Raw genomic sequence first — 24,950 nt, 5'->3', positions numbered from 1 at the left:
GCATTCCGCAGATTATACCACCATGGAAAGCCACCCCCCCCCATTCACCGGGCATGAACCCTGGGGAGAAGCATCTTTGTATGCTGTGGAAAGGTCCGTTCGAGCTTGGGATTTTCAACCCAGGAATGCGACGGAATTATGCATAGCGATGCAGTAAGCATGGATGGAAATACCTGTGGAACCCTTTCGTGAACTAGTGGACTCAGTACCTCACCGTGTGACTGCCCTTATCCGGGGGAAATATGAGCCTATCCGTTACTAGGTAGATATCCCATGATTTCTGTTCACTCAATGTATATTAGGAAAGATAGAGAAGATAAACGGGGTGCAAGGGTCATGCTTCTTATCAAAAGCAGCCTGAGCACGAAAATACCTTTTTGCTCAGTCTGAAGTTACGTCTGCCAGCATAGATTCTGTGTGGTGTGAGTTAGTCGGAAGCAAAGGAACAATGAGAATGGGAGTAATCTACAGACCAGAAGTATTGTGAGGAATGTGACGAGAGGCTTTACATGCAGATAGAATAGGCAAACGAGCGTGAATGTCTTAATATGGGTGACTTTAATGTGCCCCAGATTGATTGGAATAAGTGGGAGGGAAACTTATGATGAGGAAAAACATTTGAACATAATCTAGATGATTATTATTTGTACCAGCACGTTAGAGAAAGTACTAGGGGCGAGAATATTCTTGACTTCTTCATTACTACGAATCAGACGATATCACATGGCTTAAATTGTAGGAACCATTTCAGAAAGGGATCATGCTATCGTCAGTTTAAAGATGAAGAAAAATTTCGCAGTAGTTAAAGGTAAGGGCACGGGTTTTAACTTCAGAAGAGGGAGACTTTGGCAGTTTAAAGCTCTATATATCTGAACTGGGTGGATTGCCGAGGGATGGCGAATATATTTGAATTATGGAATACTTTTAAAACAAAAATCACACGCCCCATGAACGCATATATACCTCTAAGAAAATATTGCCGAAATGGATGACGGCGGAACTGCCTGGTCAGATAGAGCAGAAAAAGGCTGAGCCATATGAAATTAATTAGCGATATCGTAATTACAGATGATCGTTTATTAGAAAAACGTTTGAGTTATATTTTTTGTTTGAGTTATAAAGGCAAATAAGACTCCCAGAATCGCTGGCATATACCCTGTAGTTTTGAGGGAATGCATTTGAACCATTGAGGTTAATTATGAGGGCATCTTTGGACTGGAGAAGTGTCAATGTATCGTCAATATATAAAAGCTGTTTTAAGAGTGAAGTTGGTAACTACAGACCGGTTAGTATGACTTCAGTGGTAGGAAAATTCTTAGAGGCAATGATTAAGAGTGCAATCCAGGGACATTTAGATAAATATGGCATCCTGAAAGAAACAAGACATGGCTTTGTTAAGGGAAAAAACATAGTAGGCTATTTTGACACAGTTTGCAGAGGATACATAGGTTTTTGGGGTGGGTAATGATACAAATCAGGGTATGCTACTGCAGCACTGTAGGAAGGAAGTGGACATGTTGGAGCGGGTGCAGAAAAGACAGCATGATTAGTCAGGGGCATAAAAGGGTACTATTACCATGAAAGACCACGTTTCTCTAAATTGCAGCGCTTGCAAAACAGATGCTAGGATGTCTGCTAGGAGACCTGATTGAAATCTTTAGAGAGAAACCGTTGGGAAAAAAATTTCATCTGGTGCTGTGGAAGTGGACAGTTTGACTAAATTTAATAAAGGATGAGGTAAATTATTATATGGGGCGAACAAATGATTTTGACCGATTCTCTGTGAACTTGCTCCTGGCGTCAGTATTAAAATTTTAAATATGGTAACAGCAATTGCATTTACGTAGTTTTGAAATAGTGTGTATACATATCCTGTTCCTCTCTGGTATCTTACCGTGATGTGTATTATGAACTTACTCTGTGTGTGTGTGTTCTCTTTAGTAATAAACTTCGTTCATTTCTACCGCAGCTTAACATTTTTCGACCTAATCCATATATCATTGCTGATAGACTTTTGGGCAATAACTTATTAATGGATTTTTAGAAGAGTCGAAAATAAACAATACATTTTATTGCTTATCCAACGATAATTAAACTTTTTTTCTTAAATCAACAGTTAATTTTTTATATTCATCAACAACTAGTTAAAATAGTTTCACTCCTTTATGCACACATCCAAGATATTTTGTTAGGAATTCAGCTTAGCTTAGCTTCAGAGAAAGCAGATGAAACTGTTTCATATACCAAAAATGAAAATGATTAAAATTTTCCCTGTATATTAAATGGTTATTCCTTGAAAAACGAACAATAATTAAAAGTTTTTTTGAGCTTCTGGCTGCAGATTTTCCACTGCCTTCTATGTACTTCTCTTAAGAACGGAATCAGTGAGAAAGAAAAGGTAAATTTAGGTGGTGATGTCAATTAAAGTTCTTTGCGACTTTTTGAATTAAAAATACTTCTTTAACTCGAATCATGATTATAGCGTGGGCAGTTTTAAGAATAGGTATATATTTGATTCGCATATAACTAAGAAATGTAATTTAAATTAAGACGAACTAAGGCCCAGTGAAAATCTAAACAAATCTTACTCAGTAAAAAGAACGCATGTATTTTTTTTCGGCTCATCTCATTTCTAATAAAATATGCAGCGGCTTAATTAAAGTTTCAGGAAACTGAAAAATTTTTGGAACTCGAAAATTATGAGAATAGAATAAAGAAATGAATTTAACATCCCTGTATTTAATATTCGTAAAAATTATAACATTTTTACGAATATTAATGTATGGTGATGCTAATAATCTGAAAGAAACGTGTGAATGATCAAAAACTTTGTAAAAGGTTTGAAAAGTTTGCATTCGATTTAGAAGTCTGAGAGGATGTACACCTGCATCTGCCACAGAGTTTCATAGGATTTTTAAGTCTCCCTCCTTACACAAATTCATTATACTGTACTTTCCTATCATTACAAGATTTGGTATTGTTTTGCTTATGTACTATTTTTCTATGAAAATAATAAATAATACGACACTTTCAAAATATGAAAATAAATTAATGTTTTATGTTTATTTAACAGGAAAATCCATAACATTTCCATGAACAATCTTGTAAACAAACCACACAAGAAAAATACGCCGCGAATACATACTATTTCTATGATTAAAGCTATTCTATACAGTGGCTAGAATTTTTGACCCTTGGCCTTGCTTATAGGCCTTATGTCTTAATAATTCCATTAGAACAGTGGGCTGTAACATTATACTGAGTATCCTTCAGTGAAAAATACTTTCTTCCATTGATTTCTATGCCTTGTTGACCCATTCAGGATGGGCTTTACTTTAATTGTATTATTTAAAGTACAATCTGAATATCAGGGTTGGCAAAATGGACTTCAGAATGGATTCGCTTTGGAGACCTTATGTGACCACCAACGACTTGTTGAAAAATTTAATGATAAACCTTCGCTTTTTTTAAATTCTGCAATGATATTTGACCTTCTGTGACCCACATGGATCCTCACAGACATTTGTTTATGCCATTCCTCTAAATTTGAGATAGGACCATACCTCATCAGTCCTCGTGACTAGTGAGGCTATGATCCCATCGTGACTAGCACAGTAGTTACGATCGCTGTCTTTTCCTACCTTGTGGCAAAGACCTAGGTTTGGATTTCGTTGACAGTGGAGGAATATTTATGGGCTTCTTTTATACTGTAGCCAAGTTTTGGTTGGTTTATCACTCTGGAAAGTCTGATTTTTAATCCAGGAAAACATGCAAACCAACCATAAATTTAATGAAATTTACAAATATTATATACTAGTAACTCATAGCCTTAGCTGCCTCCAATTTGGATGCACCAGTCACATTGAACGCCATATTGTGCTGCACGTCATTCCTCGCGCATACAGAACAGCCAATGTCCCGCCTTGTTCAGTAGAAGAATTAGTTCCAATCACTGAATTTAAGATAAAATAATCTTTATTGCGAAGTACTTATACGCACACACACCTGGCGACGAGTAACTTAAAAACGCGAGATCTCGTTTGAATTAGATTCAGCCTAGTATTAATGATAGGTCTATAGTAGTAATCCTACCTTGTGAAATTACCTTCCCGAAGCGTGCCTTATGTGTACCATCACTGAGCAAACTACTTTTTCTATTTATAGTGAACAAATCTAATTGCTGAACTCGAGAAAACGGAAAATCTCTTTTACACCAAAATGCTGCTCTTCCTATTACTCATGCTATTTTTACACCCTTATCATCGTGTCATATTGAACAAATTACACGGCAAAACAAAAAAAAAAAAGGAAAATACACTTCTACAAGTAATAGTGAAACTTAACATCGTAAAAACAATTGACTGATACTTCGAGGTGTCTAGCAACTGGATCAATGCTGATAAAATTTAAACAGACGCTTGCGACGAAGTTCGTTAGAGAAAGAAAAAATCTGGAACAGCATCTTTGAATTGCTTTTCTTAGTTTGCGTTCCTCGTATGCTCAATTCCCGTAGCGATTTATGGAGATTATAGATTGAATGAGAAAATGAGAGAAAAAAAAAGTACAACTCTAGTCACTGGATTATGTTTCCAAAGAGTGAACCTTGGACGTACGATCAGTTATTGGAAAAATACGCGTGAAAGAACGCGTGTGCATAAATAAATAAGGCATCTGGGCGGAGTGTCACTTGTTTCATCTGATTGGATAGAAGTAATATTTACTTATATTTGTTTATTGGTAGAAAATAAGACCGTCCAAGTTCCCATTTTGTCGTTATGGACTCGATCTGATTTAATGCATTGAATGGGTTCTTCAGAAGTTTTCATAAGACAGTCTCACTTTTTTGGTACGTAGTGTACGTCCCATAAAACTTGCTTGCTGTTTTAGTATTGTAATGGTTATAATTATAGTCTAATGTTACCATTGTAACATTTGTAACCTGGCGTCCTAAAATGACTTTGATAGTTTTCTTTTTTTTTAAAGATAAACACTCTTTCTGACAACGATAATCACTTGTCAGATTATTATAGTTTAAAATCGGTTTAAATTAGTGTGAAATAGTAAAATATAGAGAGAAAAAAAGGAAAATTTGTATGTATCCGAGATTCTGAAGGAGACACGTTTCCCAATTGGACTACTCTATTGAAACTGGGAGTGTAGTTTTTGTGCTGAGCTATATTGGGAGAAAGCAGTCAGTCATGCGTAGACTACAGTATAATGAATGATGTTTGGCTAAGACAGAAGAAATCTCTATCTCCAGATTGATGATGGTCGCTTTATTTTTTTTACTTCTCTAAAAAGGAAGTGTTTTACTTTCTTTCAATTTTTTTTTACCTTATCCCCTTGGAAGAAAGTGCGTGGTCTCACTTTCATTCCCTGCCAGCGCGCGCGTCCGAGCTTCTCTATAATCGAACGAGTTAAGACGCTGACTGGTGACAGTGAAAAATGAAGAAGTCCAGGAAGAAGAAAGTTTAGACCCTCTAGAGAAGTACTTGTATGTTTGCAATTACTGAAATAACGTAACGACAGAACTCTACACAAGTGCAGTGGATAAATGTTTTATTTCTTATCAGATTTTGTGGTCTCCAGAGCATTTTATTTCTCTTAAAGCTGGCGATGGGTGGTGAAAGTTTAAAAACGTCTTGGATGGAGTTCTCCGAGCTATTTCTAACGTGTACACAAAACGAATGATGACTTTAGATGGCGTCCTAAGTTTGATTACTGTGCCTCTAGCTTCTTTTTTTGTTTTCTTGCACAAGAAGCAATGGACAGCATTACAGAAATTAAATGATAACTTTTTGGTGCAAACTATGCGAATTTTGCTTCGCTAATTGTTATAGTGTCAGTTAGGTGGCGCTTTCGTCAGTCATTATTTTACTATTGACACTGCCTTAACAAACGATTTTATTCGACCTACTGGACGTTAATGGTCGTTGACGCTTCTGTGAGTAATCTGCTTTGATTAATCAAGACTTCATTAGTGAATCAGAGTTGAGACACTCCGCGAAGTGTAACCGTATTTCCAGGATGGCTGTTCAAACACTCTTTTCTTCATATTTTCATTCTCGACCCTACGCTGACTTCAGTCTGTTTGCTGTCGACCTTCTAGGAGAAATGTAATAACAGCGCTATCTTATACAAACGACTGGCTACACAACTTTCCTTCGGGCGTGCAAATAGCTGTAAGCAAGAGAGATGCTGGGAGTTGCCTAAGTACTCTGATAGCTTTGTTGTATCGTCCAAGGAGACAACTGTACAGCGAGGCCTGTTCTAATAAATAATTCCTTTCGTGGATAACTTTCTTTTATTCCTTCTATTAATTGCGTTCAGAACAAACAACGTGCATTTTACAATATAATTATCGTAGTTATTCATTTTCGCGATGAAAGTAGTGCTTTTAAATAATATTTAAATGTTGTAATAATAAATATTTAGTATCTTATAATACTTGAATTTTAGAAGTATTAAATCAACAGTTAATTCGATGCTTTTCATTTATATTTGACGAATGCAGCAGCGCGCGAACAGTCACGAGTAAATGCAATTTGAAAGACAAGCCACGTTCTAAATTTCACGTGTTAATAGAACTCGCGCATATTTCATTAGCGTGATTGTCACACTGTAATTGTAAACTTGGGTAGATGATACCAAGTAGTGAATTCATCTATAGCACTCATTACTTAGCAGCGGAGGAAGAAGAAAAATTATTAGTTAATTAAATAGCCACTGAGTGATAAGAGGTGACGCTAATTCCCTTTTAATTATCCCGCGTACTAATATAATTTAATTCTTCCAGAAAAGAGATAAAGCAACCAGTGATTAATATCAACAAATGCCAGATTTGTTCAACACATTGTACTTGTTAATGTAAAGTACAATTCATTTGTACTACACGATAATTCTTTTACAGTCGAAGAGCTTCTAGTATTTTCGCGATTTCTGATATTTATCAGAATACACTCTTTCAGTATTGGGGTGGTTCGTCGGTTTGATTTGTAATACATAAGCTTGGGTATCTGTAATCTCAAACTTCTGATTTATTCGTAAGCTAAGGATTGTGTTTTGCCATTTGCATCGAATACATAAGCACACGCGTGCTTTCACTGCATTGCTTCTGACGTGCTGTATTTTCGTGAATATATCTTGACCATCCGTATCGTGAGATTCATTAGCTTAATTAAGCTCTGGTTAAATCCATTCAAAACCAGAATCATCACGCATTGGTGAGACTCTCAATAACCGCCTTCAAGTTTGTGCACTCCATATTTCCATTAGCACACACTCCTGCTTGATAAGCACATTACATTAGTTCGTTAGTTCCCATCTTTGTACTAGATTCGAGACTGCCAACGGGTCGCCTAGCAACAGAACGAGTGGTTCTGTTATTCTACCATGACACACAACTGATGCTGTCTGGATGTCAATATTTTGATGGTAATTTTTGTTTATGGTGAAACTGGACATTTTTGTGGACCATTATGGTATCAAGCCAACATCTTTCAACTGATGATACAATTCATAATACTTTCTTTAATAAAAATGCCCGTATTTATTAACCACAATAAAAATCCTTCTCTCCACCCATTGAGAGATGAGAAATAAGATTGATGGGAGATCAAAGGCAGAACTGTCATCATTTAGTAAGGTAGCCATCGAGAGTTGAAAACATGATTAATTCGATGGCTGTTGTTGCTAGCTTAATGTTTTTTTTTTCCCTAAAAAAAAAAAAGAATTTACCTTACGGCATCGTGTTTGTAAATGACTTCCATAGCGGTACTCTATTCTGGCGCAATTCTCAGAATTAAGAAAATCAATTAACCGAGGTAAGTTTTTCTTTCCTTTTCCTAATTCCTAAATGGTTTTCCGCTGGGATGTATGAAATTTCAACTTGCTTTTTTTTTTTCTAATCTCTGGCTACCCACGCAAATTTTATTAGAGAATAAGAAACAGCTAGTAATTTTTTTAAAGTTAATTTGAAATATTCGGAACCTACATTTCATTTCTTTCTCCCACCAACTGAGCTAAGAAGGCGATATTCGAAAAAAAAACAAACTAAATTGTTTAATAAGCAAGTAATAATCTTAAATGGTTAAAATCCTGTTTATTAATAAAAAAAAAAGATCACTACGCTGATTTCTTTGCATTAATTGTGCTTCGTCGATGTCGTATCGCTTGTTCTTCGCGCTGGCCAAAGGTCACTTCGTTTCTCATCGTGTTTATTCGGGATAACACGACCCGTGAAGAATTAAACAGTTGATAAAGAGGGGTTATCTGATTAATGGCCGATTAATTAGCTCTGTTTAAAAATATTAACTTAAAATCAACAGTAGATCAAGCTGTAGTTCATATAGTTTTATTTTTATATTGTATATTTTTAAATATTTTATAGATTTAACATTTTATATTGTTAAATAGAACTAATAATCGGCAATTTTAATATGCGCGTTAATCATATTTTATAGCATACAGCAAATTCTGTATTCCATTCCGCTATTTATTTTCACGATCATAATCAATAATTGGTTAATAATTACCTATTTGTATTTCAATAATCACTAACATTTTGAAAAAAGTCCTATTCCCCCCATATCTTATAGAAAAGGCTGCTGTTTGATTCCATTGCTGCAAAAATTTGAGAAATACCATCATCGAAAATAATTCTCAACCCTCGATATAAGGGTTGCACAATTTATGGTTTTTAACTCCGAAAAAACAGGCAGATCGACCATAGAATACACAAATTTTGCAGACCAGTTGTACTGACGCGAATGGTCTTAGTTCCTCAATCGAAAATTTTAAACAACTCATTCAACTTCTTGTAGCTTCACCTTGTGAATGCTTTTGTTGACTAATGGCCAGGCTTCGAATATGCGGATTTTGCTGAATGTAGTGAGAATAACTGGACCAGAACAAATGTAATCTAATTTAGATTGGATCACATAGTAAATAAATCTGCTTAGTTTCATTTTAGTCCTTGCATTGTATTTAGTTATTAAAATAATCCCCACATAGTCTGGGTATCGGTTCTGCAAGGAAAAGTTAGAAATTATGGCAATAGCCATCGATTAATGATTGCGCAGAAATATTAACCTTCTCCCATCTTCCAAAGGAAGAAAAAAAAATTCGTCAAAGTCGTATACTAAGCACAAAAGTTGTCCGAACTATTTTTTCCGATACAGAAAAAGAACACACACACAAAAAAACCAGCCTATTAATTAATTTCACTAGATTTGGTGCCAAATTGTGCATCTATGTCAGCTATTGAATGGCGAGAGGCGATAAATGCCCCAACCACGCCTGCCATTCTTGGCTACAATACTGCTTAGATGGTAAAGAAAGTCTGGCATCTCACAACGTCTTTTGTAATAGGAACAGATTGCAGGCCCTTCGTTCGCCCAAGTGCAGCAACTTTACTGTCTCTCCCGGCCAAGTAATGACAAGATACCGTTTTCGACCACCACCGTGATCAATCTCCGAACGCACAACTCAGCTTCTATCTGCAGACATCGATTTTTCTCTTAAACGAGCAAGAAAAAAAGGTGAAGAACCTATTTTCAGAAAATCCCCCTTCACTTAGGAAAACAAAAAATATTTTGGAGCTTTAACCCTCTTATTCAATAATCATCTGATTTATTTCTGTATATTTGATATCTCTAAAGCTTTTGTTGTATAACTACCGATGGAGGAACGGCTTACTTGTAGATTTATTTTCTATATGGTTGGATGCTTTTGACTTGGGATTTGGCGTTCATGCAAAAGACAACTGTTAATACATTTGAGTTATTGTGAAACAGATCTTGCTTTCCACACGTGTCTAAAGTGAATTTAACTCTGTTTACTATTACTAAGCAAAAGTCAGCGCTCTGGGAATTTGGGAATCCTATTTGCTCTAAAGAGAACACGGAACTGCTTTTTGGTGTAGAATTACGACTCGGGTCTTTGATATGGTGCGCTGAAACTTCATTATCTCACCAAGGAAGGTTCAGAACACTCAAAACTATGGTAAGAACTTTTTATAAAGCGATGCCAATTTGATGTTTATCTAGTAGATGCAAAAGAAAAGTGAATAGGGCATTTTGTGTTGAAAATTGCTTTTATGTGTGCAGTTTTTATTCTAATTATATAAATCATCTACAGCTTTGTGTCCAGAAGTTAAATGTTAAACATTTGGTTCGTTGAAATTGAAAAACGCATGCGTGTTATCCAATTTGGAATGTATTCGAGTGTCTGCAAGGTATTTAATTTTCTATCCACATTAAAGATCGTTGTGCCAACACAATCTGACTGAGGATACGTATTTTACATCGCACGTCCAATCTGGATGAATTTGCTACTGATTAGAGTAATTACTAGAAACGTATATTTGAGCTGCATAATGTTTTTGAAACAAAGCCGGTATACTTCCATTAAGAACAATTTATTAGCGATTCATTAGTTTGAACAAGCGAGAGATGTTGGCCATAGAAGGGCGTTATGAAAGAGTAATATTGCACGAGTGATTGATATCATTGCAGCGGAAAGGCGAGTTAATTTATCAAACTGATTAATGACTCCATTTTGTTTGTTTCCCGTGTCCAAGTGGGGAAAAATGAAAGCATCCGAATATTACCAGCATATTCATTAAGCGAACTGGACACTGTTTGAATAATTGAATTTATTTTCCACATTGTAAAATAACGGATATTTTCATTTGATCCAAGATTAGTTGCTTATTAATTAATACAACACGTACGAAATTTCCAAATCTGGTTGCCGCAACCGGGATGAAAATTTCAACTTCGTCATATTGACTTTATAATTCAATATTCTTTTCCCCTTTTTACTCTAGGGTTAGAGAGTGCTTAATTTAAAGTTTTCCACGATTATGCGTGCTTCATATATTATTTCAGTCTTATTATAGTGATATCTTAGCTCTTTTTATCTTCCTTATCACAGGTGTGTCCATGCATGCCGATGTTAATATTTGTGCAGAAGTAATTGCAATGTTCAATAACGGTAAAGGCATTAATGTGTTTCATTTATGTTTTCTCTAGTGGGACTTAGTGTGTGAGCAAGACTGGCTTCCTAGTGTAGCTCTGGCCTTGTTCGGAGCAGGAGAATTTTTAAGCCTGCCTCTCTACTTTCTTATTATGCAGAGGTAAGTAGTTTGGAACTTATGCATGCATGAAAATAGTTGATCGCTTTAAGACATTTAGTGTATCTTTAAAAATAATTATTATTAACAGTAGGAATTGAAAGCTTCTAAATTAGTTTAACCAGTATTTCTATGGATTTTTTCCTGTTTCGTTTTAACTTTAATCGTGCACTTTTCTCCATACCTTACGGTCCTTGGAGAATTTTTTTAAATAAAACTAAATTAATTTTAAACGATCTCCAAGTTCTCTCTAGCAATATTTTGTGGTCAATAAATTCCTTATGATATATGTATTTGAAAAAGTATATAATTTTTACCAGATTAATTGTAACTTTGGAGACAAACCGAGGCGGATAGATAACCAGTCTCAATATTCCACGACTTGAACACGTATGGCACGAAAATTAAGATACTGTATTTTATTTTTAGTTCACCAAAATTAATTCGCATTTGAGCGAGCGATATCAGTTCAAGTCAACGGTCTTCATTATACGGGAGGTAAGTAAAGTCCCTGTCCAGGAGAAAATCTCAGGAACCTGTGAGGCAACGGATGCGTATTGGAAAGAACTCTTCGATATTGTAGCGCCACTAGTGGAGTATCTTAAGTTGGAAGTACTGATTCCTTAGCTGTGATACGTAGCGCAAAAAGTCAGTTCTAAAGTTGAAAAGTTGGCAACATCAGCGGTTAATAAAAATCCCAAATCATTATGTTTGCAAGAGGACCAAATGCACTTTGGATAGCACTGGATCAGCACCGATTTCCCTCTGCGATGGATACTCAGGTCATCGACTTTACGCTTCTGGAACTACACGAAATCTTGTTTGAAATACTGTTGTATGAGCTTTAACCATGAAGCAGATGGTGATTGTATTTATTTTTCTTCACATTATCGCTTACGTATGTTGTTATTATTATTATAAACGGTTACAGCAGCATACTGTATTCATGTCCATGTTGTAATATAAATGTTACTCTGTGCATGTAATAGCTTTGATATTACTATTAAAATAGCTTCATTAAATAAGCGAGGTTGTTTTGCGTCTATCGAAAAAAAACCCTTCCTCTCTTGCTCTTCCCATCGCCATAAAGCGCCTGTCCAATTCTTCCTTGAATTTTGCGAGACCTTGCACCTTAGCCACCCTTGAATACAACTTATTCCAACGTTCCACAAAACGCTGGCTAAGGTAAATTTCATAAATAAATAAATATTGTACAAAGGATAAGTAAAACAACCCCTCACAGCGCACTTAAAAGATAATAATTAAGCATGAAAAGATAGTGTGGTTATAAAGATAAATGAATAAAATAATTGAATTATATATAGGAGAAGTTAATCGCTATTGTAGGAAGGCTTCGGCTCAGGATGTAGTCGTAGATAATTTCTTCATAGTTTGGAGAAGGTTCCTGGCTTAGAGCTCTCAGAGAAAAATCAGATCAAAGACAGCCTTATCTGGTGGTGTTTACTTCTATGGTAATAAAACGTGTATTGAAACTGTAAATGAAGATCATGATAACATGATTGTTCGAAGACTCTCAAGGTACAGTTTAGGACACTCGGGAGGGAGGGGTCTGTGCTTGCCGTGATCACTGATCACAACAGATAACATGCCACAGGGTCTTGGTTGTAGACCAAGGTTATTACAAGGAGAAGACGAGAGCATCGTTTAGCTTCCTGTATCTTCTTAGAAGATGGACTTCCTGCGCTCAGCGTTGGTGGAGAATACGTAGAGGTTGCAGACCAACTTCTGAAAGTTCAAATCTGTTGTTGAGTCCTTGAGGACGCTTCTGGTTTTGATTAAGGTGATTAGTTGCTAGCATTTTAGCAATCTTGGAGACGGACGGAGTGAGGGAGGATATCCGGCTTTTTAAACTTAAGATTTGAAAATTCATTTGCTTATTACTATTGTTTTATATTACATATGTCATTCTTTTGAACATGATACAACTACATGTTCAAAGGAAAACATGTACACCCCAGCCTTTTGGTCTGTTTTCTTCTGGATTTCGAATCTGTCTTTTTACAGGACTAACAATTGTTGCTTTCTATCATATTTTCATGGTCCCAGGACTGTAATTAGCATTTCTGTCCAACCTGTCATAGTTACTGAGTTAATATTTATATGATCCCCTACATGGCGCTGCAGTTAGGCCATCGTAAAGGCCTTTTTCTACATACACCTGTAGTATCACAGGTTCGCGAGATTTCTCCTGGACATGGACTTTATTTTATACCCCGTATATGCGTGTTCAAATGAATGCTGGTGCAGTTTTTAAATTCTGATAAAAGTTACGATAATCTGTTTATCTGAAGATGAACATTACTTTAGGAAACCATGCTTTACAGACAAGGAAGACGCATCGCCTTCTTCCTGTTTTTGACCACCCAGTGCCTCTGTGGAGCTCTGACTGCAGTGTCTCCAAATATAATCTGCTTCACCGTATTACGTTTCTTGGTTGGAATTACAGTACCCGCCACAGTTGCTTCACCTGCTGCATTAGGTGGGTGGATCAGGTATTGTTTACCCTATTGAATGTTTATCGTTGAATACTTGCAAATTGTTTTATTATTAGAGTTTTTAATGAAATATTCTTCTTAACGAGATGCCATTTTTCTCGAACTTAGGATATCAGCGTTCATTGGATGGTTAAAGCCAAAACGTGAAAGTTTTTCCCTATAACTGGCATCGATCTCGTATTCGCTTCACATAGAAATGCTCTTTCTGCGTTCTGTATAAAAACTATTGTGTGCTTAAAACGTTATTAACACCTTGGAGGATCTGAATTCTGCCATTAACAAATTACAGAAGAGTAAAATTGTTTTTAATGACACTTCTTTCATATTTTGGAAGCGATTAAACAGACTCTTTTTAAAAATACATACTGATATTGAGTCAATAAATATCGGAAATTAAAAAGTTACTTTGTAAAAGAACATATTCGTAATTCCTTTAAAAATAAATGATAAAGGCCTTTATTATTTCTTTCAATTAAGTAATGATGTTGGCTTATGGTGATGTCTAGAGGTTACCAAGCAGACTTCATTTATTTTGATTTATTTAATGCTTTATTGATTAATGATTTCAAAGTGTATTCTTCACCCCCCCCCATTTCTCAACTTTTCGCTGCATATTCAGGTTGTCCATTTGAAGTTTTGATCAACGGTGGGATATCTGACCCTGTTATGATGAAGGTGGGGTAGTTCAATGAGGATAATTGTCCTTTGGGACTTTTCGCGCATCGATTGACCAAGCCATAGAACGTCAGCTCTTATGGTGCTCAAATATGTAGGGTTTATTATACACTGAGTTGGCTTTCCAGTTAACAGCACTCCACTTGAGTATGAATGGACTGGATTGCTCTGTGATGCTGCTGGAGGCTCAGAGTCGGAACGGCTGGAATAAGATTGTAGTTCGCACAGGTGGCGATCGGTTTTTGAGCATATGCGAGGAAGAATGGGTCAGCGTCGACATCTTTCCGACTATGATCGTGGAAGGAGGCCTAAATGAGAGTAGGAGTGTGTTATACGCTTAATGACTCTGATGAGTACAACGAACAATTGTGCAGAGAAATAGAATGGGCCAGTAAACCAGATTGTATTATAATGGTGGATATTAACTGGAACTTATGGTTGGTCACTCGCACACTAGTAAGACTTCTGTGGGAAACCAGAGGGGGAGTGGGTAATACCCTTGATCTGGTTATCAGCAGTGATTATTCGTGTATAAAGAATTTGCAGATAAAGGAACTACTAGGTGGCAGTGATTAGTGTTTACTGATGTGGGATTTACTTAAAGATATAATTACCATCAGGGGTAAAGGGAAGAGTTTTTGCTTTCGTAGCAAATTCTAAGTGGGAAGCTACTAGGCTTTTCATACCAATTAATAAATACTCTTCAAGGTTTAGTTTAAATGGAGTCAGTGAACTAATGAGACTGATGTCAGAGAAGAAAAATATGTGGGAAGCATATAAATTATCAGGTGACACAGAAGCCTATGGCAGATATAAGCTAGTCTGTAATCAGGTCACAAAGGAGGTTAGGTAGGCGAAGGCAGATTACGAGAAATCTTTGGCAAAGAATGCTAAGAAAAACAACAAGGACTTATTTACTTATATAAACTCTAGAAGGAAGGGGATGAATCAGATTGGTCCACTTGACATCGATGGTTCGACTGTTGATGATCCTGCTCAGATAGCAAACAAACTGAATGAGTATTTTGCCTCTACATTCACACACGAGGAATTATTCAGGGAGGAAAATGCCAGAAGTTTATCAAACTATAACAGGATGCTTAATGGTGTTGTAATAACCGACAGAAAAGTGGAAGAGAAATTGTTAAAGTTAAACATAAGAAAGGCACTAATTGTTTAGGGTTGCTAATGACAATAATGGCAATGATACTTGCACCTGCACAAGAATTTCGACAACAGCTAACATGGTTAAGTGCTACCATTCTGTGGTGTCAGGAGTCTATCGTCACTGGCTCAACAGCAATTGAACAACCAGCCAATGGTCACACTTAGGACAACCACGTACAGTTGACGCCCGTGGTAAGCGTCATGTGCCTCGACTAGTAACGAAGCTGTACAGCGGCTCGGCAAACGTACGAATAACAAGACCAGTATCTACAGGGACTAATAGTGTTTAGGGTAAGGCGCCATCTGTACTTTTGTGAAGTGTACAGGACTCTGTAAATGCCAGAACTGTGTGTGTGGCATGTTGTGTGTGTATAGTATTGTGTTGGGTTCTGTTGTTTCTCTGGCTACTTGGCCGCAGGGCTCCTAATGGGACCCTACGTTTCCCGCCGCCGCCCCCACCACCACTGGGAGGCGAGCCAGGCTGTCCATCACACTCTGGGTGGTCTCTGCCAGGGTCGCCAGAGCTTCCTGGCACAGGTCACAATAAAAAAAAAAAAAAACTTTTTGTTGAAGAGAGTTCACAGGGAACAAGAGAGGAGGAGGTCAGACGGTTCGGTGAAATAAAGATAGACTAAAAGTGAAGACAGTCCACCATGGATTTAGGCGAATTGGGAGTATGGAAGGGGATTAAAAGTCCCAGAAGCAGGTGCCCCTGCGCGAACACCATTTACTAAGTGCTCTGTGTGTGGATTCCGCACCCTAAAGTGGGTGCCAGCATGTATCCTACCTATTAAGGGTTCGCAGCATACTATCCTTAGCACGGATTTTCATTTATCCTGCCCCTGAAGCAGTAGGATAAATGAAAATGCAAGCGTGGAGTGGGAGAGTATTCTGGACTGTCCTAGCAGCGGTGACTTTGGCACGCCTTGTGGTGAAGACAGCCTGGGCAAATCGAATGAATGCAATTTATGTATCCTTGTCATTCAGTAGATATTTATCCTGATTGCTGGGATTCCTCGCATTATTATAAACAGTTGTAACCGGGGGTTTTCATAGGAGGGGCATCCATACATAATATGGGTCCAGGACTCCTCATTTTCACAATGGCAGAAGGGATGTGATTCGATACCCATAGAGTTGAGTTTTTGCTGAAATGATCCGTGTCCTATTAATAAAAAGGTTGCTTGCAAATCTATATGGACTATGCGCTAGACATTAGCTCGTATGTGCTATGGCAATCAACGGCCGTCACGGGTACCACGAGATACAAGAAACTGCGCCTTTCATGGGCAGGTAAGCACCAACGCGGGAGCGCCATGTGGAAATCTGTCCCTGGTCTCATGAATCCCGTTTCCGACTCTATCATGCTGATGGGCGTATCTGCATTTGAAGAAAGCAATATGGCACCTGGATGCGCTGTTGCTATTTGGCAGGTTGGAGACTGTTTCCATGGCATACTCTGGGTCCGCTGATCTCCTTTAATCATTGGCTCGATGGGAACGCCAACCCTTTTATCGTCGCATCATGATAGGATGCACTTGGATGACAGTTTTTCAACCCAATGAGCATGTTTGCATCTACTGGAAAAGAAGGTTCGATGCTACGGCCATATACCTGACAATGCGCTGGCCTTATTGGACACATTGTGAAATGCATGGTTAGCTCTACCACAAGACACCATGAAACACCTTGTGGAGTCCATACCAAGACGTGTATTGGCTGTACTAAGGGGAAAGTTGATCACATAAGGTATTACATATTAGGTAGGTGTTGGTAATCTAAAGGTTTTGAAATCATTGTACATTGTAGATCGTCTGGTGAAAGTATTGATCAACAGTGCGATATCTGAATATTTTTAAATGAACGACCATTGTTCCATGGGAATTTGCTATAGTGCGTCAGTTCTTATGGTGCCAAATTTCAGAGGGTTATAACATGTGGATAAGTGTGTTCCCGAACCGATTTTCACATTGTTGAAACTCAGAATAATTATTCGTGGAGGTGAGCAAGTATTCCCAGAGCCTATTGTCTGAAATCGACTGACTATACAGCCAATAAGGTGGAAATTTTACTGTATTTTTAGCTCTAATTACACAAACGATCTATGATTTTCGTAATCAAATCCATTTAAAAAATTTTAAATTAAAAAAATAAATTAATTAAAATGAAGCATTCAACTTGGAGAGTGCCAAGTGTGTTTAGCTATTGGTTAACAATGTCAAATGTCACCCAGCTGTTGGTTAGAATATTGTCGTATCGGACACTGATTGATCGCTCGGAAACCCAAGTTTTTTCATGCCTGTGCTACCTGAAGTTAGTTTTCATTTTTTTCGTTTCTGTCTGGTGCACTATAACCGGCTATTGTTGGATGTCAACATCCAACAATAGCCGGTGATGTTATAAAATTCATCAATAGTCCAAGTATTATGAAAGGAAAGATGGACAGAAATATTCTGTATTTAATTTGTTACATTATAATTATAACAAAATGCTATTCGACCTTTCATATTTTCTTTTTTTTGAAAATTGTTGACGATACGGATTTCAATTCAACAATTCCAATTTCTCTTTAAAGGAGAGAACATTTTTTGTTTTGGAGTCCAGTATATATAGGCACACTGCATTCACGTAGATGGTAATTCGATGTCAGTATGGACAAATGTCTTCAGTTAACCGACTTTGAAAGAGGGATGATAGTGGGTGCCCGACGCATGGGTCACTCTATTGTGGAGGTGGTACAGAAATTGCACTATCCCCGTTTGACAAAGGGCGATGCTATTACGAAGATAGCGTATTCCCGATACACTTTTGTGTATCACAAGGGTGTATAAATAAATAAATAAATAAATCTTTATTGTGAAGTAGATTTACAGCACAATATCCCATCACGGCGACGAGCGCCAGGGGTTCACATATAGATAACATAAGTACAAATTCAAATGGCTACAAAATATAGCGAACACATACAAAAGGCTACAAAATACAGATTACAAATGCAAAAAGAAATACAAATACATCATAAAAACAAGGAGCTGAACACAAATAAAGAAAAACAAATACAAGTTGGCAGTGATTCAGGTTTCAAGAGCTTTGATAAACTTGTGTCTGTCCTTCTTTTTACTTATTATGGTGTCGATGTCGGCGTCCACACGGTTGAGGGCAGCGAGCATCTGCTTGGGCAGAAATCTTTCGGTGAGTACAAGCCTGTTGTGGTGAGCCACAAGTGCTGGTACCGACCTTAGGCTTGGCTGTGGAATCCTCCAAGAGCAAGCATTCCAAATATTTGGAGATGATATTTGGCCTGAGATGAGTTTGGCTGTGAAGACCAGCCTCTTTTCAACGATCAGGAACTTCAACCTCGGGATGTCGAGTGCTTGTGCCATCATGGTAGTTGTGGTAGCGGGAGGTAGCCGAAGCTTGTTATTCGCCCATTTCAGTAGCCAGTATTCAGCAGTGTACACCCGCTTAAGGTTTGTATGTGCAGCAGAGGCCCATATTTCTGCACCATAGAGAATGGCAGGGTAGACGGTGGAGGTGATGAACCTTTTAACAGTGGCAGGATGTCGGACGTGTAGCAGCTGCTGCTTTGAGATCCACCGTAGACGAGAAAATCTGGTACTGAGTTTGTCGATCTGGTGGACAAAGGACATCTTTTGGTCGAACAGAACGCCAAGGTCTGTGTGCGAGGGTACGTTTGGTATTCGTACCCCTGCGAGTGAAACGTTGAGTACTGTCGGCATGGATTTAAGGGAGAATATAACCTGAGCAGACTTCAGAGGGTTGATTTTTAGATTGAAGTTTGCCAGGTACAATTCTAGATCCTTAAGTTGGGAATTGATCCTGTTGCTAAGCTGGGCGGGGTCGTCGCCAGGGTTAATTGGAGTCAGCAGTTTGAAGTCATCGGCATAGCATAGGAGACCATTCGTTGAGGCAATAATGGGCACGATGATGGCTGTGAACAGGACACCAGACAGGACACCCCCCTGCGGTACTCCAGCAGTAATGTCGCAGGATAGGGTATGTTGCTGCCGATGGAGAATAAGTATTCTGTGACTGAGAAGTGATTCCAAAAAGCACAGCATATCACCTCGAATGTGAAAATTCTCCTTAAGTAGGAGGGAATACTATGCGCAGGGAATTGAAGAAATTGAGTATTGGCAGTCACTGCCTTTTCGGAAGTCACGGTTTTCAGAGAAAAACAGAAAAATCCTCTTGCCGTAGTGCTAGAATGTCATGATCGGACTCTGGAACAATGGAAGAAAGCCAGGTAGTCAGACAAATCGCGACACGTTTTTTTGCACTGATGGTAGGCAGAGAGTGTGGTAAGAACCTCACGAAGTGATGGACCATGCTTCCCTGGTTAAGACAACCCCAAACATCTGAAGGTGGTATCATGGTATGGGAAACATTTCATTAGCACAGTCTGGGTCCGTTGATACCAGAAGAAGCTCGAATGTCATTCAGGGAGTATCTGAATTTTGTATCAAACGTTTCACTTTTATCCTGAAGGTGATGGCATTTTTATGGATAACAATGCAACAGCGCATCGTGCAAGAATGGTTCGGAGAATATGACATGGATCTCCACCATCTTTCCTGGCCCCCACATTCGTCGGATCAGATCCTATTGAGGATATGCTCGAGAGAGAGAGAGAGAGAGAGAGAGCTATTCAGCAATGAAGTCCTCTTCCCTCAACTTTGTTGCAGCTGCGCGATATTTTGTTGGAAGGATGGTTACAATAAGACCAAAACGAATTAAAACATCGTTTAGAATCCATACCGTGCTGTACACTTGCTGTTATTCGAAACAAAGGCGATTTGATTTGACACTGAATAAAGGTTCTTATTTGTTTGCCAGTGTGTGTATTTAATGGCCAAAAACAAAATTTTCAGTTATTATATGTATAAACAAGAAGAAAATTAAAAAGCATTGCAGTATACTAGTAAATGGTCAAACAGTACATTCAAAGAACAGTTCAAAAAACAAAAATTCTTTTTTTTTTCAAATACCTATTAAGATCTGTGGCATATACGGCTAGGTATTCCACTGATGTTATAAAACGGGTGTGTATACACTGCCCTACCCGGACACCCCTCCGTTGGTAGTTCGTCACATCCTACCCAAGCGTCACGTGCCATACACGACTATAAATATGCTCGTATGCCTTCGAGGAGGGTGTAGTAAGATTATGGATGCCACGGTCGACGTAGTTAACAGACTTCCAGCACGGAATGGTAATAGGGTGCCACAATAGGGTGCCACATAAGCACTATCGCCCTGTACGTGGCATTTCAGCGGCACCCAAGATTAGTGATGTCATCTGCAAATGGAAGCCAACTAGTGCTGAAACCGTCACGAAACGATCCAGAAAGCTTCTGACGCTGATGGAGCACGACAGGACAGCTCGGTAAAGAATCGCCCCTCGGAACGCATACAAACACAGGTCCTCAGTGAGATGATTAGGATACACGTCAGCACTTGTACAGTGCATGATAAAGTGTTTTCATGTCTAACAGCACCAGAGGTTTCCTCCATCTCCGCGTAGTACACACTGTTTAGGCCGGCCAGAGTTTAAAAGTGTCTCCATTTAGCCGTTGGGCACCTAATTAGGACCCACCGTTGCCCACACTTAGCCTCGTGGAGGCAGACCAGGTACCCAGTAGTTTGAAGTTTTACAAAAAAAAAAGGGTAAGTGCAGAGTGGGGGGAAAGGCAGCATGTGGACACTAGAGAAGAGGCCCCAGAGTATCACTGAAGCAGGCCCATGCTTCACCAGGCGAAGAGTGGGGTAGCGGGGAGAGAAGGGGACTGCAGCTCGTCTATTCCCCCCGCCCAAGAAGGGGAAAGATAGGACACCTCACAAAAGAATGAGGTACAGATCGACAATGGCGCCAGCATAGCTGGAATTTTTCACAGTCTGTGTTAGTCCATATCAGTTGTCGGAGGTCCGCTCTGAGCCATTCATGGGGAAAGCCCCATGAATGACTCACGGTGAGGTTGTCTTGATGTTGGTGGTTTTTGGTCAACTCAAGGTTAAATTTACGTGACTCGCCGGGTTATACGTGTGTGTGTGTGGGTGTCCAACCAGTGGGTGGGAAGTCCCATATGCGAATTTCCTTTGTGTTTTGCCTATTTTTCATCTAGTTCGGGTTGTGTTTAGTTGGTACCGTGGATAAGTCCTGGGCGAAGCGTGAGAGCGCTCTGTTGTCTTCCTCCGTTTCGAGTAGGTGCAACTCTTGGTTCAACGGCGAGTATCTTGTCCTTGTTATTAGTAGGTATCGCAGGTCCTCATAGTGTTTACATCGGTGCATCTGCGGGCACCATGTCTCCTCCTGCCCGCAAATGCATTGTGGGCTATCAACCAAGTCAAATACTGTAAATTTGGCGTTGTGTAGGCCATGTCCTGTGATTAGAAAGGTTAGCATTAGCATTAGTAGAGGCATTTGATGTAGAAAGCAAGCTTATGCAGCATCAGCCAAAAAAAAAAAAAAAAAAAAACCCACTTCCACTTCACCCCTCTGTTCGTTCAAAATACCTGTCCAGCTGAGCCTTAAACTTATTTAGGCTATCAACCTCCACCACAAGGGATGGGAGTCTGTTCCACCAACCAACCACCCGCTGGCTAAAGGCAAATTTCCGCACGTCTTTCCTCAATTTGAATTTATGTCCTCTCAGGTGATTTTTTTGAGCTAGAGGAAGAATCCCATCAGCATTGAGCATGCTTAAAACCATTCAGGGCTTTATACACCTCTATCAGATCACCTCGCTGGTGCCTAGTCTCCAGACACTGTAATTTGCAAAACTTAAGCCTTTCTTCGTAAGAGCACCCCTTTGTTCCATTCACTAATCTTGTTGCCCTTCTCTGTACTCGTTCCAGCAGCTCTACATCCTTCTTGAAATGAGGCCTCCAGACCTGTATACAGTACTCTAGGTGTGGCCTGACCATTGCCTTATACAATGGGATAATCACCTCCTTATCCCTGCTGGAAAAATTCCTATATATCATTGACAATACTCCATGAGCTACTCTTGCAGCCCGTCTGCACTGTTCAGAGAACTTCATATCTGCCTGCACAACCACCCCCAAGTCCCTTTCATTCTCTACCACTGTCAGTGTAGTACCACAGAGTTGATACGTTGCTCTGGGGTTGCTGTTTCCCATGTGTAGTACTTTACATTTGTCAATGTTAAACTTCATTTGCCACCTCTCAGCCCATCTGCTCAACCTTTCCAGATCCTGTTGCAGCAGCATAGTGTCAGTAGTGTCCTTGACAACCCTGCCAACCTTTGTATCATCTGCAAACTTGGACATTAAGCTTGATATACCATCATCAATATCATTTATGAATACAGAAAACAATAATGGACCCAACACTGAGCCCTGAGGGACTCCACTAATAACATTAGTCCACGATGAGCAGTGTCCATTGATTACCACTCTCTGTCTTCTCCCGCTCAACCACCCCTTTATCCATAGCAGCAATTTGCCTCCAATGTCACACTGCTCCAATTTGTGTAGCAGTCTTCCATGTGCAACAGTATCAAAAGCCTTTCTAAGATCCAAGTATATAATATCAAAGTTATTCCCTGCATCCAGTTCCTTTGTGACTGCATCATAGTATCCAATCAAATTAGTCAGACAAGACTTCCCCTTAACAAAACCATGCTGTGTCCGAGCTATAGCTGAAGTCTTGTTTAAATGATCCTGCAATGAAGGTTATTTATATTCAGAATGCAAGGTTATTTATATTCAGTCCTGGTTGAAACCAAGGAAGGGTGCTGGGGGTACGGCCCCGAGTGCCAAGCGTTTTCCAAGTGATCAAGTGATTTAAAGTGATTCTAGAGTGCGCTTCTCAATTATACTTAGTTTATTATATTTATAGCGATCTTAATTTTTTAGTACTTCATAAGTAAGTTTTGCTAAAAGGATCTAGCAAACTAACAGAAAGGAAAGTCACCTTTCTTTTTTCTCTTATCTCAAACTAACCACCAACTCTACTAACCTATAGCAGCTGCTTGGTCACTTGGTGGCACCGCTCTTGCCTCCTCGTGGCGGGGCTGGAAACCTGGGAGTTGGAAGGTACGCTCCCAGGGCTAAAAGAGCAAATCATGAGTAGTAAAGTTACTACTTCCCAAGGGTCTTCAGAAAAGACCCCACCAAATCGGCTTGATGAAGAACCAGAAAATACTGCCAAAAGACAAAGAATAGACGGCTCCAAACCATCACCGACTCCTTTGTTCCTAATCATCCACTCCACTGGAGAGGAGACATTAGGAAAGAAATCCCCATTTTTCATCCAAAAAGTCTTGGAAGGACTAGCCGGAACACCAAAAACGGTCAGGCGACTCCGATCTGGGGATTTATTAGTTGAAACGTCTAATACTAGACATTCAGAAAAGCTACTGAATGTATTGAACTTTGGAGGTATACCAGTAGTGGTCACCCCCCATAACACTTTAAACTCTTCGCGGGGAGTAATCTCCGAATGGGATCTCTTACACGTTACTGAAGAGGAAATCAGCAAAGAACTCCAAAAACAAGGAGTGACAAATGTAAGACGGATTTCTATTCGGAGAGATGGAAATGTAATACCTACCAAAACCTTAATCCTGACATTTAACACACCAAAAATCCCAAGCACTGTAAAAGCAGGATATTTGAACTGCCAAGTAAAAGTATATATTCCAAATCCTTTGCGCTGTTTCAAGTGTCAACAATTTGGACACTCGCAAACAGCATGTAGAAACACACCGACATGCGCGAAATGTGGATCCAAAGAACATCAGATTGATGAGTGCCCAGCCACAGCCCCAAAGTGTCCAAATTGTAAAGGAGAACATCCCGCATTCTCCAGAGCATGTGATAGATGGAAAAAAGAAAAAGAAATACAGAAATACAAAACAGAGCACAATATTACATACCAAGAAGCAAGAAAAATGGTCCAGCCAACCATAACCAATAGACCAACGTACGCACAAGTAACAACTAAATTTAAATCAGTGGAATGTCAAACTGAAATCTCAGTTCCTCCAAATGAATCGTTTTCTCCACAAGTCAAACACTTACTCCGAGCAAAGCAACAAGATAAACAAGAGAAAACAGTCAACACACCCATCTCAATCCCCTCAGATTCTCCAACCTTGCAACAGTGTAAGAGTAATAGCAGACCACGAAATCACGAACCTAACTCAGAATTTATGGAATTTGAGAAAACGGGAAAGATAGATGACGATACGTTGGAAATCCATGCCGAAGAATCAGAAGAAGAAGATATGGATACCGGAAAACCGATATTTCCCAAAAGAGATAGAGTAAGGACAGAAAAACAAAAGACAGTCACACAACGAAAACAGCTCGAGGGGCTGAACAAATACAAATAATGGATAAAATTATACAGTGGAACTGTCGTGGATTACGTACTAATTTTGACGACGTACAGTATCTGATCACCCATTACA

At 38.9% G+C, this 24,950-nt stretch overlaps 1 protein-coding gene across 1 annotated transcript in view; it reads left to right on the top strand.

Annotated features, from left to right (window-relative positions):
- Positions 1 to 24,950, top strand: part of LOC150079089 (beta-alanine transporter-like) — a 210,665-nt gene that overhangs the window by 178,224 nt on the left and 7,491 nt on the right. The window contains exons 2-3 of the mRNA XM_090382946.1: positions 11,034 to 11,137; positions 13,480 to 13,647. Coding sequence (XP_090239072.1) covers positions 11,034 to 11,137; positions 13,480 to 13,647 — 272 coding nt within the window. The remainder of the gene's footprint in view (positions 1 to 11,033; positions 11,138 to 13,479; positions 13,648 to 24,950) is intronic.

Source organism: Mastigoproctus giganteus, chromosome 10, assembly GCF_048544385.1.
Source record: "Mastigoproctus giganteus isolate SK-2022 chromosome 10, ASM4854438v1, whole genome shotgun sequence".
Lineage (NCBI taxonomy): Eukaryota > Metazoa > Arthropoda > Arachnida > Uropygi > Thelyphonidae > Mastigoproctus > Mastigoproctus giganteus.
The sequence above is the reverse complement of the archived record's forward strand: the minus strand, read 5'-3'. Positions and strand labels throughout refer to the sequence as shown.